This window comes from Oryza sativa, chromosome 5 (assembly GCF_034140825.1).
Source record: "Oryza sativa Japonica Group chromosome 5, ASM3414082v1".
In the NCBI taxonomy this organism is placed as follows: Eukaryota; Viridiplantae; Streptophyta; class Magnoliopsida; order Poales; family Poaceae; genus Oryza; species Oryza sativa.
The window spans coordinates 13,375,285-13,393,867 of NC_089039.1; the positions used below are offsets into that span (position 1 = coordinate 13,375,285).

At 45.6% G+C, this 18,583-nt stretch overlaps 1 protein-coding gene and 1 pseudogene across 4 annotated transcripts; both read left to right on the forward strand.

The window, feature by feature from the left end:
- The first annotated feature begins 9,598 nt into the window (after positions 1-9,598).
- Positions 9,599-13,976, forward strand: LOC4338335 (uncharacterized). Of its 4 annotated transcripts, none has more exons than XM_066310608.1 (3): positions 9,599-9,625; positions 10,888-11,679; positions 12,358-13,976. In XM_066310608.1, exons 2-3 carry the CDS (start codon positions 10,930-10,932, stop codon positions 13,618-13,620), a joined length of 2,013 nt encoding a protein of 670 aa, XP_066166705.1. In that variant the 5' UTR covers positions 9,599-9,625; positions 10,888-10,929; the 3' UTR covers positions 13,621-13,976. The 4 variants fall into 4 exon arrangements, with proteins under 4 accessions (XP_066166705.1, XP_015639835.1, XP_015639836.1 ...); XM_015784349.3 differs by lacking the exon at positions 9,599-9,625 and adding an exon at positions 9,735-9,952; XM_015784350.3 differs by lacking the exon at positions 9,599-9,625 and adding an exon at positions 10,199-10,486.
- A 2,981-nt stretch (positions 13,977-16,957) lies between these two features.
- LOC136356636 (uncharacterized) lies at positions 16,958-17,968 on the forward strand (annotated as a pseudogene).
- The last annotated feature ends 615 nt before the right edge of the window (positions 17,969-18,583 follow it).

Consider the following 18,583-nt stretch of genomic DNA (forward strand, 5'->3'; position numbering starts at 1 on the left):
CTCTGTTCGCCGTCGCCGTTCGTCGTTGCGCGTGTCGGAGGAGCCGGCACGAGCAAGGACGCGGAAGGGGACTCCGGGCGCGCCCTCCCCCTCCTCTTCCTCGGCCCGAGGCCGGAGAGATTACTCCCGCGCCGTCGGCCTCTCGTCACTGCGCCCGCCCGCACGGTAGTGCATCTCCCCGTTCTCCCTCCTCGCTCCATCTCCTCCCCTTAGACCTGGGTAGTAGCATGAGTAGCCTCCCCGTAGCTAGCCGGCGCCGCCCCGACCGTTGCCGCCGCTCGCCGTGTGCTCGCCGCCGTCGCCGCCCGAGCTCGGAAGCGCCGCTCGTCGCCGGCCTCGCTCGGCGCAGCTCTGCCCAATCCAACGCTAGCATCGGATTCCCATAGCCGCGTAGATGCTCTCGCCGCCGGGAATCGGCCCCTCGTGACCTCGTCGCTGTTTCCCCCTTCTCCCGCTGCCGGTTGCCGCCGCCGCAATTCGCCGCCGTCAAGCTCCCTCCGGCGAATCCAAGCCGTTGGCTCGTAATTGTTATATCATGTCCCCTTGTAACCATCTAGTTGCGCCTCGATATTCGTGCACCCTGTGCGAGTATCGACGGTCGCCTTCAAACTTAAAATCTGAAAAACTTCTTGGGTAAAACTTGGGTTTTACAAAAGGCTTGGAAAACCCAACACCTGGGTCGGTGCTTGCGAACTAAATGAATTTCCAAAACCGCGGACCGGGGAATGTACCGGGTGTACGGTTTCCCGCTCTCGCACTTAAGGACCGTTTCCTTGGAATTTCATCCGAACATAAGACAAGTACGAACATAAGACTAGCTTATCAGGGGAGCCTTGATGCCGAGAGACACGTGGATTCGCCGGGGTGGTGTCGGGGAGGACCCCCGGGCTTCCTGGCACAGTATGGTCTGGGACCTAACCTGTTGTTGGTCTGGGACCCCTCTTGTCGGCATATGGTAAACCTGTGTCGGCTTTGGAAATGCCTTGTCATGAAAGCTTGGAGGTCTCCCGACGTGGCTGATCCCCACGGGCTGGGTGATCCAGGTTAGTAATGTCGTGTGGGTAAAGTGTACCCCCTCTGCAGAGGTTAACAAACTGTTCGAACAGCCGTGCCCACGGTCATGGGCGGATGTGAGGTGATTCCTAGCGTAGTTTTGTTTGACTACTGCCTTGTGAAATTGCTGTTGTGAAAAGGGGATCGATGTTTGGAAAATCTGCAGCTGATGGGATCAGCTAGGCCCGGGTGGCCGTTTGAAAGTTGTTGGCCCGGGTGGCCGTTTGAAAGTTGTTGGCTGGGTGCCAATCTTGAACAATTCAAAAGACTGATACATTGTACATACTCCGACCGGACGAGACGCACTGTCTCATCCGTGTCGTTTGAGAAGCACTCACTTAGTTGTTTACAGAAAAGAGTTCAAATAAAATCAATTGCAAAAACAACAGCCTTTCCTTGAAGCCTGCATTAAACACTTATTTCCCATGGCTTGCTGAGTACTCCCGTACTTACCCTTGCTCTATATAAATAATTCCCCCCCAGTTGCTGAAGAAGATGAAGCGGATCCTGCTGATGACGAGTTCTTCTAGGAGCAAGCCGGCTATGATGAGTTTTAGGGTTTCGGCCTAGTTCCCAAGTCGCGCCTGTGTTGTTTGGTCCAAGTATTGGCTTCCGCTTCCCTTTTGTAATGCAGTTGTGAGCTCGGGATCTGTCCGCAGCCCAACATGACTGTACCTTTACTCTATAATAAAGAGACCTCTGTTGCTGTGATAATCTGTCTTCCTGTGATACCAGCACTGTTTCCTGGGACTGGTATCGATTAACAGGTTAATTTGGAGCGTCACGGGCTAGTTCCGGTCGGTACTAGTTCGGGGCGTGACAGAGCTCATGACGAATGCCCTTGGTGAAAGCGGCGATGATGACATCATCGGTGATGTCGGAGATCTTGTTGCGCTGCTCAGAAAAACGTCCGATGTAATCTCGGAGGGATTGTCTGGGCTTCTAAATAACGTTGTAGAGATCAAACTGGGTGCCGGGGCGTTCAAAGGTGCCCTGGAAGTTGGCGATGAAGTGGTCGCGAAGCTCCGCCCAAGATCCAATTGTGCCACGGGGTAGCCCGTGTAGCCAGGACCGGGCAGAATCTGCTAGGGCCACGGGCAGGTAGTTTGCCATGGCTTTGTTGTCTCCTCCTGTTGCGCAGATGGCGAGACCATAGACGGTGAGCCAGGACTCAGGGTTAGTGGTGCTGTCATACTTCTCGATTCCAGTCGGCTTGAAGCCAGCCGGCCAATCCACTCGATGCAGGTCGCTTGTGAAGGCAGCAACTCCATCCACATCATCATCGTAACGATTTGGTGAATGGTGGGGGTTGTAGCCTCTTGCCGCCCGGCGCTGGTTGATAGTCTCGTGAAGATCGATGGGATGCCTACGGTGTGGGAAGCAGGGATGTTCAGCTCGACTCTCCTTGTGCTGGTCAGGGGGCGAGTGGACAGATCGTTTGCCATGATCCCTACTCCTGCGATTGGATCCCTCGCCGACGACACTGAGGCTTGGTTGGTGATAGTCTTGAGATCGAAGAGGTGGAACTCGGTTGCCGGTCGGCGTGCGGGTGCTCGTGGAGTTAACTGGGACCGAGGCGGCGATCATGGTTTTGGTCTGGTTCAAGATGTTGACGACGTAATCAGCCTGATTGAGTGTGTCTTCCGTGAGGAGGGTGTCGAGGAGGGTGATCGCTGCAACCGCGTTCTGTTGGGGGGTGCGAAAAACCGTCGTCCCCTCGACGTCTTGTTGCCCGATGAGCTCTCGTGCTCGTCGTCCAGATTCCAAGGCGCGCTGTCGTCGATCCTCAGCCTTCTTCGTAGCCTGTTCGCGATCTTGTTGTTCACGCTGTAGTCGTTCTCGCTCTTGTCGTTGTCGTTCTTCCTCCAGTCGGTAACGTTCAGCTTCTTGTCGTGTGCGTTCTTCTTCCGCTTCTCGGGCTCGGCGCTGTTCTGCCGTCTCGTTGTCGGCCATGAATACGCCGAAAAAGAGAGGCGTGTAGTCGTCCTCGTAGCTGTCGTCGAAGTCATCGAAGTTACCGTAGTCGTAGTAATAGCCGAAGTCGTCGTACTCGAGGATCTCCGTTGGTCGAGAACTGACACCGGGGGAGCTGAGGTAGCCGTCCAGTTCTTCCGTCGAGACCATCCCAAGAGGTTGGAGTATAACACCGACCTCCCTAGAGTTAGATTGGATCGAAGCCGAAGCTGGATCCCGCCTAGGCCTTCGGGGAGAAGATGCCTTGGTGGTGAAGACAGCGGCCAGATCATCGGGGAGTCTCATCAGGATTGAGGGATAGGGTCCATCGTCTTGATCAGGTCGTGTTGGAGTAGATTGGATTTCGTCCGAGTGGTTTGGGGCTGACTCAATCGAGATGATCTTGGGGTAGATCTCGGCCGAGTTCGGAATACCGAACGGGGTGGAGACCTAGCCTCTCCCCGACTGGTTCGGCTCCGAGTCGAGGAGAGAAATCCTGCCGAAGTCATTGGTGATGAAGTCGAGGCTGCCGAACCAGAACGCCTGCCCGGGTGGGAAGACGAAGTCGTCGATGCCGGAGACGAAACCCATCGCACTAGTTGGCAAAAAACTTGACGCTACCCCTACCTGGCGCACCAATTGTCGAAACAAGATTTCGGCAATACTAAAAGGGGGTGGCTATCAAGCTAGAAAAGTGGATGGGTTTGGAGACAAGGAAGTTTATACAAGTTCAAACCTTCTTAATAAGAAGTAATACTCTACTCTTGTCCGGGGTTTGATCCGCTGTCACATCCTGATTTTCGTTTTAGGATTTATAAATTATTATTAGAATTTATATTAAATGTTCATTAATTTACATGTGAAGTTAAATGTGGGAAATAAAATTTCCTAAATATAAAGCATGGCTGGATTTAATTTTTATTAAATTCTCCGTGGTTAATTATACTCTCTGAAATTTTCTCGGATTTTTCGGAGCTCAATTCCTAATTTTAATCATACAAAGAACATTTCAGTAATTACCCACAAATTAAATTAATCATTAAATGGTCTGATTATAATCTTGTTAAGTACTTTGAGTGTCCAAGTATTTTCAGGATTTTTCTTGAAATTATTTGAGCATTGGAAGTATTTTTAACAATTGAAAGATCATTCAGTGATTAATTTAATTGGAAAATTAATTAATAATTCTTTCCTTTCCTTCCTTTGGTTGTCAATCCTTCCCGGTTCACTCTCCCCGTCCGCGGTTCATCGTATCCGCCGACCCCTTTTGCCACCGCGGTTTCGTTTTGTATGACGAGCCGAGTCCTATTCTCTTTCTGGTTTCGTTTCCTCTTCCTTTCCCAAAACGGCACCGCATCTGTTTCCCCCACCTTTCCTTTCTAGGCAACCTTCTCCTCCCGTATCTTTTTCCCTTCCTCCTCTCGGCCTCCTCCCAGCCGTGCGCCTCTCCCCTCTCCCAGCCGCGCACGCCTTCCCTCCCCTCCCCCCTCTGCCGTGCCTCCCTTGGCCCCACCTAATCCTATTCAATCTTCCCCTATATAAGCCGTCCTCTCCCCTCCTGTTTCCTGTTTTTTTTTGTGTTGCAGCCGCCCCTAGCCTCCTCCTCCTCCTGTTTAGCCGCCTCCTCCAGCACCCTAGCCGCCGCTGCCCTAGCTCGCCGCCGCCGCTAGCCGTCACCCCTCGCCGTCGTCATCTTGGTCGTCGCCGTCGTCTTCTCCGGTGAGCTCTCCTCTCTCCCATGTCATTTACCGGTGTAGTTTATCCCTAGGGACTTAATCCAATTTAATCTAATCTTATTTGGCCCTAGCGTCGAGCCGGTCATTGCCGTGCACCGCACCCGCTGTTGTCCGCTGCTAGCCGCCGCGTAGCCGCTGCCCTAGTGCACGTACTGCAGTCGCCGCGCCGCTGTCGTGCATCGCTACCGCTGCCGCGTTCCTGGCTTAGCAGAGCCATTGCTACCGCTCGGTAGCCGTCTTGCTAAGTCGTTGTTGAGTCGCTGCCGCTGCTGCGCCTTGCTGTCGTGCTGTGCCGTCGCTGCTGTGCCGTGTTGTAGCCGTGTGCCGCTTAAACCTAGCCGCCGCTTTATCCCGTTGCTCAGTAGTCGAGTTATCTAGCCGTAGGCAAGGTTGTCAAGATCGGGATACTATGTAGTATCGTTTTGCTCAAAGTAATATCGTACCGTAAGATCGTATCGTAGTATCGAGATACTATGATATTTTCTTTTTTTAAGTTTAATTAATATTTATATTAATTATATATATAGCCATTCTATATAAAAAATGTAGTAATGATATATGTCATGCAAATAGAGATATTTATCAAGAGAAACCACGCTGGTTTTGATATATTTAACTGAATTTTATATAAATTTGAGCATATTTATTTACATTATTTTCAAACCATGTTATTTTAAATAATATTTTGTAGTATCGTAGGGATCGTAGAATCGGGATACCACCTAAGATTTCGTAGGATCGTGTAGTAATGAATAGTAGGATCAAGATACTATAAAAATTAGGATACTAGGTGGGATCGGTATCGTTTCGGCTTAGTAGGATCGTAGTATCGTAAGATACTTGGATACGAATCGGGATACTGACAACCTTGGCCATAGGTGCAACTCTAGGTTCCTACCGGCCTATCGTTTGCCGTATCGGGGCTTTATCGTGAATCGTTTCTAGCCCACCGGTTTAGCCGCAGCCGTTGTTGAGTCGTTCGCTCGTTCGTTGGAACGAGGTGTTCCCCGTGCTTCGTTCGTTCATCCGTGTGGAGTCGTCCTTTAGTTTAGAGCTGTTCAGAGCCACCGGTTCCGTTCGCCGGTTTCGGTTGATCATTTGGGTGATCCCGTGTCACGTAGAATTGACTCGTTGAGTCGGTATCTCATGAGGCCCGCTTGCCAGATCAATCCAAGCCATCCAATCTTCGTCGACTCGGTCAAGATTAATCTCAGCAATCCAAAATTGATATAAATCCGTTCTCTTTTTTCAATGGCATATTATTCCTTTTTAATATATGTCATCTACCAAATATGATCTAATCTTTTCCGGAGGTTGCTTTAATCTTTTATCTCCATTATAAATCATTTGTAAATGATTTAATTAATTTGGAATAGTCTTTTCTTTAATAGGTTTAATTGGAATTAAATCTTGTAAAATTTGTAATTAATTCATATGAAGTTGGAATGAGGCAGTTCAAGTCTCATAATTCATCTAAAATCATGATCTACATGCTTGTTTACTTTTCATGTACTGTTTATTTGGTTTTTATTAGTCTTTTTCTCCGTTTTGCGTGTTAGCTTGTCGTTTCCGTCGTTACGAAGGTTCGCGAGTGCGCCGGAAGCATTCAAGAAGATTAATTGAAGAACAATTATTGCAAGGCAAGTCACACAGATCCCAAACACAATTCCTTTGAGCATGTTGATTCTATATTTAAATTCTCTATTTATTTTAACTGTGCATTTATTTTCGAATGTCACCGGGTGGTGAGCCTTTCCCATTTAATTATGGCCGAAGATGACTTTATTTTCCTATGGGTTATAATTTGATTAGCTAGAACCTTATATATTGGTTTGATCCAGCAAATGTTATATATATATAATTGCTTAGCCATGCTTAGAAACATTAGCTCATTAATGGGATAAATCATGCTTCACTATTACTTATGGTTATATTTAATGGTAGCTCACGATGGTTAATCGTGTTATGTTAATTAATTGATAATTAAAACTTGTCAATGGTGGGTTGTGAGCACATGGTTTTGATGGTCGTGCTTATGGCAATTAAGGACCGGTTCGCGAGCTACTGTTGTGAGACATTAACCGTACCAACCACAAGCCAGCGTGGGCAACGGCTTTACCTTTTGTATAGCATGGTTCATTACGGGGTGTCAGACTGTGAAGCGGCGAGAAGTCCGTGGGGGTCGCTGGGGAGTCCATGCCTTTGGTTATTGAGGGGGTGATTATGATCCAGGAACGGTGCACTGTGGTGAGTTGTGTTGTGCAGAGGGTATTGTCACAGCCTCTATTCGGATACTTTCTAGTATCCGCGACGCATAGTAGACATGATGTTTAGGCTGTGTCTTGTGGGTACAGTGGTACACCTCTGGCCAGAGTAAAACTATTCGAATAGCCGTGCCTGCGGTCATGGGTGGGTTGAGCAATGTTTTTCGTGATTAGTCTCACATCTCTCACAATAATTATTGATGCTATAAATGGTAATAAATTGCTTAGCTCCTGGTTTGGAGTTAGATCTGTACAGCCAGGTATGGTTGTTCAGGATGGTTGGGCCTGAGCAGTATGGGTGTGCTATTCAGTGTTTATTAAAAATGATTAATTACTCTACTGTTTTACTATTCTTAAATATTTGCTAAATGCTGCTTTTGCAAATGAGCCTATATTATGCCATCCTTTGGTATTCTTGTGCACTTGCATATTTGCTGTGTGGTTTGTTGAGTATGTCATATGCTCATTCTTGCAATAATCAATCAACCTCAGTTGAAGAAAAAGGATCCAGAAGGAGAAGACGTTTGGTTTATACCCCAGTTGAGCTGCCTGTGGGAGTGGAGCTAAAGCCATCGCTAGACGTTTGGTTTATACAATTTCTAAGTATGTAACGTTATTATTATGATGGATTTGTATATTAAATTGTCAGTTTGTGTAGCTCGGCTGATTCCTGGACGAGGGTTTTATGCACAAATAAGTTCGGAAATTACTAGTGAATTTCTGGGCGTGACATCCGCCGAGTGTATTATTGATCGTATGATCTGAGAGTAGAATCTCGTACCCCAAGAGGCACCCGGACCCCTCCTTATATAGGAGAAGGAGTCCGTATTACAAAATACAGCCCATATCTCTAACGGAATATGTAGTTACAGATATGACCTAATCGTAACCGACTAGGATCCCGGGTACTTCCTTAACACACAAGTTTGGAACTTAACCCGGGCCTCATTAAAGATATTCTATCTATACATGGCTCCCTATACCCAATCGGATTATACATGCCGTGTAGGTATGGGGTATCCATAATCTCCACAGGTGGCCAGCAGCAGTGCGGTGTCCACCGCCAGCATGAGGTGGCCCTGCGCCATGAGCGAGACGAACACGAAGTGCGCCACCGCCATCGATGCAGATAGTTCGTGTTCTCGCTGGCGATGTATTTCTATTGCTTGTGCAGATAGCTGCTGATCCATCCATATGTGTGTGTGCGTGCTTTAAAGAGAGAGACGTGACGGCCGGTGATGTGTTCGATCGTTTGTTTCCAGATGCCGGCGCGCGCCCCCGCCGTTGCTGCCGATGGAGCTAGCAGCGACGACGTCCTCGATCTCGTGTAGCCGCTGCTCGGCCTCGGCCGGTGGTGTCCCACGTCTCGTCGAGCACCACCCTCGCCTTGCCGCGCCGCCCCTTCATCGCCAGCCACTGCCACGACGGCGTGGATGGTTCGCAGGGCGTCGTGGAAGCGGGAGGTGCGGTCGAGGCCGTTGCGGACGAGCTGGAAGGAGGGGATAGAGAGAGAAGAGAGATAGGAGAGCTGACACGTGGGTCCAAGGGCATTTTTGACATTTCACGTGATTTCTCTCCCCCTCTTCAACCGAAAATTATTATTTTAATCGGCGTAGTGTCCACTGTCAAATTACCACATTTATGGAGTTTTTCCCCCAAAAGTGAGTTTGGGCAATGTACTAGGGCTAAAACCGCATATAAGCAGTGTCCTGTAGCAAAATTTGCCTAAATTGGGCAAATTTTGGCAATGCATAGGCTCAAATTGGTAGTAAATTGGTAGTGTCATCCGCCGGAAGTGCCCAGAAGCAGGCCACACAACTAACATTGTGCTTATTTACGCTACGTAATTGTCGTGATGAGCAAAATGAACCTAATTATGTATATTTCTTATCATCTTATTTGTGCTTATTCTGCAACAAATAGTACCAAAGCTATTACAACAAAAAAAAAATGGTAACCCTTGGTTGGTACATATCCAAATAGAAATTGACCCACAAAAAATTGGCACTTCATTGACGGTTTGACACTAATCCTAACATTCACATTTACTATGCTACCCTATCAAAATCTTGGTAGTACCCAAAGTTACCTAGATTTTGGCACTACTAAAATTTTGGTAAGGTACCAAAACAAATAAGCCCATAGTTCTCACTAAAGTGCTGAATTGGGCTTAGGAACAGTTATGGGCTTTCGACCCACTACATAATTTTTTTATTTCCTATTCCATTTTCTCACTCAGATGCCTGCTAAATTTGCCATAAATGTTACTACCCTTTTACCTAATATTTGTAGATATTATTACTGCCATAACATTATTTATAAGAATTCTTGTACTATTTATAAAGTACTCCTATTTAGGAGTAATTACTAATACCGCTCTAATTTGATGGTCTATTCTATACTCCTTTTTATCTCCCGGAAAGAGACAGAATGGGAACCATACTTAAATAAATAAATTATCTTCAGCGTCAAAAAGGAACAAAAAAAAGTGTTCTTCCAACCTTAGAACGTGACAAAGACAACGAAAAGAAAAATCAATATGTTCTTTTCAGCTTTGAGGTTATCACCAAAGCTTTCCAAGGATGACAAGCCGGGATGAACTTTGCGTCCAAAAAGCAGGTCCAAAAAATCCAAACCTTTTATCCTGGCCCCGTCTGCAATCCACTTCTCCCCCTCTTTTGCCTCTGCCTCAGACTATTCATTCGATGGCCAGCGAGTAATAAGATTCGCTTTCTGCTATCCTCTTCTGCTTCTGCACACTTCTTTGCATGTGAACCCAAGCTCACGCACGCTGACAGTTCATACAGCTACTGTAAAAAAAAAGTTTCCACCTGGGGCCAATACTTTATACGGACTCACAGTAGTACTTGTGAGTAGAACAAATGGTCTAAATTGTTCATTGATTCTGTTATAGATTGCTTAAGCCAGCAGCAAGAAAGAGTACTGGTAAGCAGGCCAAATATGTGGCTGGTTTCTTGTTTTTTCCCTGTAATTTGTACATAGATTAATGTTTCCTTGCAAAACTTGTGCCTGCATTCTTGGTTCTTGCCATAATTTCTTTGGGAGCGGATGAGAGGAGATGAGACAAGGTCGTCCTTGCTGGACCGTGTCTTTACTGCTATGATCTTTGCTGGTTGAGGCAGATGTGGTGGATGGCTTCTCTTGAAGAGGTCTTGGGTTCACATGGCCATTGCTTGCCTCCTCCTTTCTCCGTGACGTCTTCTTCCTGTGGGGTTCTTCCCTTTGGAGCTTGGCCCCTACCTACTCAGGACAAGCGTGTAGATGCAGGCGTGAATAGCCTTTGCCTGTGCTCCCATGTCAATCAAGTGTTCTGTGCTAGATTGGTCCCAGAGATGGTGCCTCTCTGGTGCTAATTTCTCTTGAGGGTGTTTCTGGTTTGGATTACTGAGTTAATGACGCCATGGCTGGGCAGAGTAGGATGAGGTTTCTTGCTTCTTCCTCTCTTGAGTTTGTTCTTGGGTAATTAATCCTTTTCCTGGGAGCAACTTGTGAGTTGTGACTGTTTCTTGGTTTCCTCCGCCTTGGTTTTACCCCCTTTTTTTGCGTTTTTTCGAGGCATCGATTTCTGAGCCGGATAAGTAGTTGAGCTGCTGGTGGCTGAATTATTAACAGTCCAATTAATTGCTGACATCCCAAGATGGGCAGTTCTTGATAACCCCAGTAATTTAATCGCTCGGTTTAGTAGCTCTGGTTTCAATTGCTCCCACATGGAGTAACAATTCATTAGTTAGAGGGATTTAGAGCTGAAACTTCTTCTCAAAATCGCAGTTCTTGGTTGTTGATTTCCCTCTGTTCATCGTGGAAACGTGTTAAGCTCAAGTTCTTGCAATTTTTCTTTGCTTTTTTTTTTTGTTTTGTAGAGGAAAATTTCTTGATTAGGAGATAGTACAAGGTTGGTGGCTATGGAGGAGGAATCCCAATCCCAATCCCATTTCCCGCTCCGGTGGGAGAGCACCGGCGACCAATGGTGGTACGCGACGCCCATCGACTGGGCGGCGGCGAGCGGCCACTACGACGTCGTCCGGGAGCTCCTCCGCCTCGACGCCAACCTCCTCATCAAGCTCACCTCGCTCCGCCGCATCCGCCGCCTCGAGTCCGTCTGGGACGACGACATGCGCTTCGCCGACGCCGCCAGGAACCGCGCCGCCGTCGCCCGCCGCCTGCTCCACGACTGCGAGCCCCCCAGGGGCGCCGCCGCTGGCGGCGGAAGCCGGCCCAACCGGCTCATCCGCGCGGGCTACGGCGGCTGGCTCCTCTACACGGCGGCCGCCGCCGGGGACGCGGCCTTCGTGCGGGAGCTGCTCGGGAGGCAGCCGCTGCTGGTGTTCGGCGAGGGGGAGTACGGCGTCACCGACGTGCTCTACGCCGCGGCCAGGAGCGACAGCTCCGAGGTGTTCCGGCTGCTGCTCAGCGCGGTGCTGTCCCCGCCCGAGTGCTCCGCCGGGGGAGAAGGCGACGGCGGCACCGCCGCCATTGCTGGGGGTTTCATGTTCCGGTGCGAGATGATGAACCGCGCGATGCACGCCGCGGCAAGGGGAGGCAACCTGGAGGTCCTCAGGGAGCTCCTGCAGGGGTGCTCCGACGCGTCGGCGTTCCGGGACGCTCAGGGATCGACGATCTTGCACGCCGCGGCCGCGAGGGGGCAGCTTGAGGTGATGCTACTTCCTGCTTCACAAATTTTTTATCTATGAAATATTCATGACAGGGTAATTCCATAGAAGAATTAGTTTTACTTTGTAGCTGCAACTTTTGTTAACATTTTGTCAGCTCTAATCTATGAAACTTTCTGATTCTTGAGGTGATTTGATCATATTTAATTGCTAATCTGGGGACACTGGAATGATATATATCTGCTACATTATTGTCTTTGATTTGACTGTCCCTGAAGTTGATCTTGTGCACATGCTAGCCAGATTTCCTTTCGTTTTACACATGATATGATTTCTTAGTGACACATGATATGGCATGTTCTAGTTAAATTAATAGAGATGGAAACTAGATGGCATTGACAGATATTCTCAACCTACTACTGAAATGTGGTGTGTTTAGCTGTCACGAATGTTTGGTGAGAGTCAGCAACTGAGGTTTAGTTGTAAACCATTGACCTAATAAGGAATTTTATAATACATCCATATATGCTTGTCATTGGAAGTGTTCACCGACACGCTAATGCGTGGTGAAGAAATAGTCTGTTCATCTGGGATGCCATGACAAGTGTCTTCCCACCATCTGTTCTTTTGTTCTAAATTTATATTTATTGATTAAAATCGTCGTGTGTTACTCTGTGGATGCATACTGAAGTATTAGCATGTTCTTACTTAATTCTACAGGTTGTGAAGGATCTTATTGCCTCTTTCGATATAGTCAACTCCACAGACGAGCAAGGGAATACGGCATTGCATCTAGCCGCCTTTCGAGGTCATTTGCCCGTGGTCAAAGCCCTCATCACTGCATCCCCATCACTTATATCAGCTACAAATGAAGTTGGCGACACGTTCCTTCATATGGCGCTGACTGGCTTTAGGACCCCAGGATTCCGAAGGCTTGATCGTCAGATGGAGCTTATGAAGCAATTGATTGGTGGAGTGATCATGGATTTAAGCAGCATTATCAATATGCAAAACGACGATGGAAGGACAGTTCTTCACTTGGCTGTGATTGGCAATCTGCACTCTAGCCTTGTTGAGCTCTTGATGACTGCACCGTTGATTGACCTTAATGTCCGGGACAATGATGGCATGACTCCTCTGGATTTACTTAGGAAACAGCCACCAACAGCATCGTCTGAGATACTCATCAAGCAGCTTATTTTGGCTGGTGGAATTGCAAATTCAATGGACCATGAGACCAGATCAGCCATTGCTTCTCAGCTAAAGATGCACTGTATCGTAGGCAGCCCGGGAACATCCTTCAAGATCCCAGATGCCGAGATCTTCCTCCATGCAGGTATCGATGCGTCAGACATCAGCGAAAGAACGAACTCATTCTCTAGCGTTGGACAGAGTGAGCCAGAATTTCCGGAATCCAGTCGTAAGAAGCTGAACTCTATGCAAAATGCAGCGAAACATCTCAAGATCCTACTCAGATGGCCCCTCCGCAAGGAGAAGAAATCATCATCCGGTGCCCGAAATGAACTGGACGACGACGCATCCTCTGTGGATTCAGTCAAGAGCTGGAGCCACGGGGAGACCCCGACACCGCTGAGGCAGAAGTACTCCAGGATGAGCTCCCTGTTCAACAACAAGCGGACCATGGCAGCCAGGATCGGCTCACCGAGTCCATCGATGAAGAAGAGCTTCGCAGATGGCCTCGCACATGGCGTGATGCAGCCCGAATCGCCTTCAGGCTCGGGCTCCTGGTCGTCGTCGTCCTTGGTCGACAGGATTGAAGCCGTCCATCTGGACAAGAATGGCCAAGCATCTCCTGATACCAGTGTGGTGATCAGGCGTACACCCAAGAAGCACGGGTCTTTGAACAGCAGGCTCATGAACCAATACTTCTGCATCGGAGCGCAGGGGATAGCTGTCGAGGACTCAACCACGGGGCAGCGATCAAGTCGGATGTTCAGAAGTTCACTTCTGTCAGCTGCCTGAATTCGTAATTTAGACATGGTTTGCTTTCCTTGACTTCACTGCTTACAAGTTACAGCTGATCTGTTAGTATGTGCGAGTGCATGTGAGAAGACTGTCATATGTTGTGTTTGTATTACTGATGCAAAATGGTGAGATCTACTAATGTAATGTAGTGCTGTTGGTAGTGTGTAATGATTTTGTTGGGAGAGTGAGTACAATGGAAGGCATGGTTTTCAAGTTCTATGGTTTTTATATCTTACAATATCATATGAGGTTAGTGAGTATAATTTGTAGCAGAGTAAATTACATTGGTGGTACACGAACTTGTTAAGTGGGTGCAATTTAGTATATAAATTTGTAAAATGCTCATTTTGGTACACGAACGTATCTAATCCGTGCGAGCTAGGTCCAAAATGGCTTGGCAAGGTTAATTTTACCTATCTGATGTTGATTATCTGATGTTGATTAGGATGTGACGTGTATACGCATAGTGAGTATGCATAAAACATGCTATATTTACAAATTTGTTATCTACTTTATCTTGAATTTCGTATGTTTCTAACCCCTGTATTACTGCTCGGTATTTTATATCTTTCTCTACAATCACTATATCTCATTCTATCTTTTTTATTGAACAGGTGTATGTCTAAGTAGTAACCTTCTCATATATATATGTTTATATAGTATCCTAATCAGCACCTAAATTAACAAAAATAATCATGTAATGTCCTTTTGACCTTAAGTCGCACGCGCAATATAAGCTCGTGTACCAAAACGAGCATTTTACAAGTTCATATACTAGATTGCACCCACCTAATAAGTTCGTGTACCGCCGATGCAATTTACTCTTTGTAGCACCTTTTGTATCTTACGACTATATATAGGTATACAGAGAGAGGTATACAGTTGCATAAAGAATATAGCGCCTCTTCAAATACCGTAACCAAAAAAGATTTAGCGATCTTTGTTCACGTCATCACGTGGGTCTTATCTCAATATTACATTTGAGTGGACATTTTAAAAAAAGCAAGGATGGACGAATGATCCGACATGCCAACTATATATGTAGTCGTGCTAAGAAAATATGCAGCAAAGGCTCATCAAATACGCAAAAAATCGCAAGCAAATGTAAACCTTGCTCCACTTTTCTAAATGACTAGCGACTAATTTCAGTCTTGGCTCCGGGTTTTTTTTTATTATTTTCAAAAATACGGGTAAGATTTGCGTACCTTCGTATTAAGACTAAGTTTATATTATAGCACAAGTGAAGACAAGTATGAACAGAAGAAAAGAAGAAAAGAAAGTTGCAAAATAATTGTGAAAGGCATGGCGATTTTAGATATCAATGTCATGGTGGTGGGTTTCTCCTCTGTTAGTTTTAATCTGCTTATCTATCGCGTGTCAAACTTCGCGGTTCATATGCTAACTCGTTTTTTTTAATATTATCATTTGTAATTACACTTTGTAATGATTTTCCATGATCAATAAAACACATCTTTCTCTAAAAAATTAATTGTGAAAAGCTATATCTTACGGCTGAATTGTATGACAAAAAAAACTCACACTAGACTAGCGTCTGGAAGGAGTACTAGAGTGTGGCTTCCTTTGAGGTAGCACTTGCCACCTCCATTCTTTTTTTTTCTGGCCGTTCGAAATACGATTGTTCTATTCCTTTCAAATTGACCATGACGTTAGAATTACAACAATGTCATAGCCTGCTATCACACTACTATTGGAAAAACAATTGCTTATTTGAAGGAGAGCATTTTATCTAACTGATTTTCTAGAATGATAAATAAAGAGTGCCTCTAGCCAACTAGATCGTCTTTTCCTGTTGATCACAAAGAACACAATGCTAGAGATGCTGCAGGCCACGTATGCTTGATCTATCTGTCGTCTAGCAACGGCGGTGGGCCACTAACCAGTAGAAATACTTGTAATGCAGTGGTGAGGTTTCGAGATCTCCAATGTCTTCATCAAGTATCAACGAAAGTCTCTAAATGGGAAGAACATATGTAAAGAATACAGCACAAGGATTTTTTTTGAGTTTCAAAACCATAGAACAAGTTGTGTATTTGACCATTGAAGAAGTTGCTCAACCATAATTTTCTGTGTAATTTCCGGATAGTACATATATTCAACCAACTGTTTAATTTTCAAAATTTTAAGCCTTTTTATTTACTTATTTTATTTATTACTCCCTCAATCTACTTTTGATAGACATATTTCCAAATCTGAAAAATTTATTTTTGATAGGCATATTTCAATCCAACAACTTATCATCTTAATATCTTTCTCAGATTTAATGCGTAACTCTCCATTCTTCCACACAAGATTGGCTACATGGACATCAAGAAATTTAAATATTAATGAATAGCTTATTTACGAGGAATGATTAGTAGCATACTTAAATAGATGATAAGTAGAATTATTTATCTTTGGTCTATGTGTTAAGATGGAATATGACTATCAAAAGTAGATGTAGGGAGTAATATTTCTTAATTGAAGCAGGAGTGTTGTAGTTTGGAAGACTAATAACCCAATACTTTATGGTTAGGGCATCCCCAACCCTCCACCTCAGATGGTGTCCATAGAATTTATTAGCCTGCCACATAAGTAAAATTCTGATGTGGCAAGGTAATTAAAGAAGTGAGAGAAGGAAAAAAAAAGAGAAACGGTGTCTCATGCACAAAACTGGATCGGCGCAGCCACCAAGATGCATGAAATGAGAGAAATCAGCGTTGGGGGCAACTCATCGTTTCTTCCGCCTGGATTTTTCTCGAGCTCCCGATCTGCTGTGCCGCCATGCCCGTCTCCGTCCAGCGCGCCAATTTCTTCTCGGCGAAATTTTTGGTGCGGCATCAATCCTCTTGGCGCCAAGTTCCTGCTCGCCTTTTCTTTTTCTTGCCGCTTCTATTTTTCCCCAATCACCTGTGTTCTTCAATATCTCTGCTTGAGAGCAAAAATCGCCAAAACTCATCTCTGGTGGCTTCCACATTCTGTCTTCTTCCCTATATCCTCTTCCCTCTTCCATACCATCATGTCCCACCAATCTGAAAATGATCCGCCAAGTGAATCCCCTTTGCATGATGATTCTTTGGATGAGGTGAGCAGCATAGATCCAATGGATCTGTACCCTTTAGATGAGGTGAGCAGTATATTGGGCGATATTGCTGATCAAGTGATTGTTGAAGTGAAGTCCGAAGTTGCAGCTCTACAAGACATGAGACCTACCAGGCGGAGTGGTACAAGAAGTTATATTGATAGGCCTTATGCAGAATCTGAACAGGGGCTCTTGAATGATTACTTTGTAGAGAATCCAGTCTTCAATGGAACAAACTTCCGTAGAAGATTTAGGATGAGAAGGCCCCTGTTCTTACGCATTGTTGAAGCCCTTGGTGAGTGGAATGAGTATTTTACTTTGAGGATGGATGCTCTTAACCGCCCAGGGATATCTCCAATAAAAAAATGCACATCGGCTATTCGCCAATTGGGAAATGGCAGCCCTGCAGTGGAGTGCTTGAAGATATTCGTGAAGGGTGTGATTGAGGTGTATGGCGAAGAGTATTTGCGACGACCCACCGTACAAGATGTTGAATGCTTAGTGCATACTAGGGAGCACCGTGGGTTCCCCGGCATGTTAGGGAGCATTGACTGCATGCATTGGCATTGGGATAAATGCCCAGTTGCTTGGAAGGGAATGTATACCCGCGGTGATCAAGGTGTTCCTACAGTGATTCTAGAAGCGGTAGCGTCGCATGATCGTTGGATATGGCATGCCTTCTTTGGTGTTGTTGGATCCAACAATGATATCAATGTGCTGAATCAATCACCTTTGTTCATCCAGCAGTTGAGAGGGGAAGGTCCTCAAGTTCAGCACCATGTCAATGGAAGGCAATACAACAATGGCTATGGCCTTGCAGATGGTATATACCCAGAATGGGCTGCTTTCATAAAGTCAATTCGCCAACCACAATCATAAATGCACAAATTATTTGCACAACATCAAGAAGGGGCAAGGAAGGATGTTGAATGTGCTTTTGGTATTTTGCAATCTCGCTTTAGTATTCTAGAACGACATGCACGTCTTTTTGATCAAGGGGATTTTGAGAATGTCATGCTAGCTTGTATCATTCTTCACAACATGGTAATCGAAGATGAGAAATATATGAATCAGGATATTCCTCTTGACTTGAATGAGACACCAAGCACGTCATCTGTTAAAGAAGCTACAATATCTCAAGGCCATAATCCAGAGATGGAACAAGTGATAGAAAGAAATGTCATTATTCGTGATTGTACTGCTCATAGACAACTTCAGTCAGATTTGATTGAGCATATTTGGCTAAAGTTTGGGAAACGAAGTTAATTAGGTGATCGTGCATCATTTTAAGTCTAGTTTACAATCTGTGTATTACATATACTACTTCATATATAGCTTAGCAGTAACAGTTGAACTAAATAACTACTTATTTTTTTCCGTAATGTGATTTTTTACCTTACATATACTGACATCTCTTCTTTTATTTCCTTCCTGCAGATAAGGTCATGTCTAATGTGTTGCTGCTCTACCTAATGGTTGAAGTGCTCCTGTCTGCTGGATAGATGAAATGCTCCTGTCTGCTGGATGGATGACCTAATGTCCATTGGATGAATGAATTTTTAATGTTGAATGTCATCAGGCTATCTAAGTTATTATACTTATGTTTCTTTATTTTGATGAACTGTGTCGACGTTTGATATCGCGATTCCGGTATTTGTATAGTATGGGGATCGTTGGTACTAGGATATATGCGAGATTGTAATAAAAGAGATGGGGACGAGGATTTTTATATAGGTTCAGGCCACTGAATTGTCAGGTAATAACCCTACTCCTGTTGGCCGAAGCCGGTCGTTGCTCTTATTCACCATAATCACACCAGTATAATATTTGGGGCAGCCTATCTAACTGTTGTCGACTTGGCGGTCTGAAGTGCTGACTCGT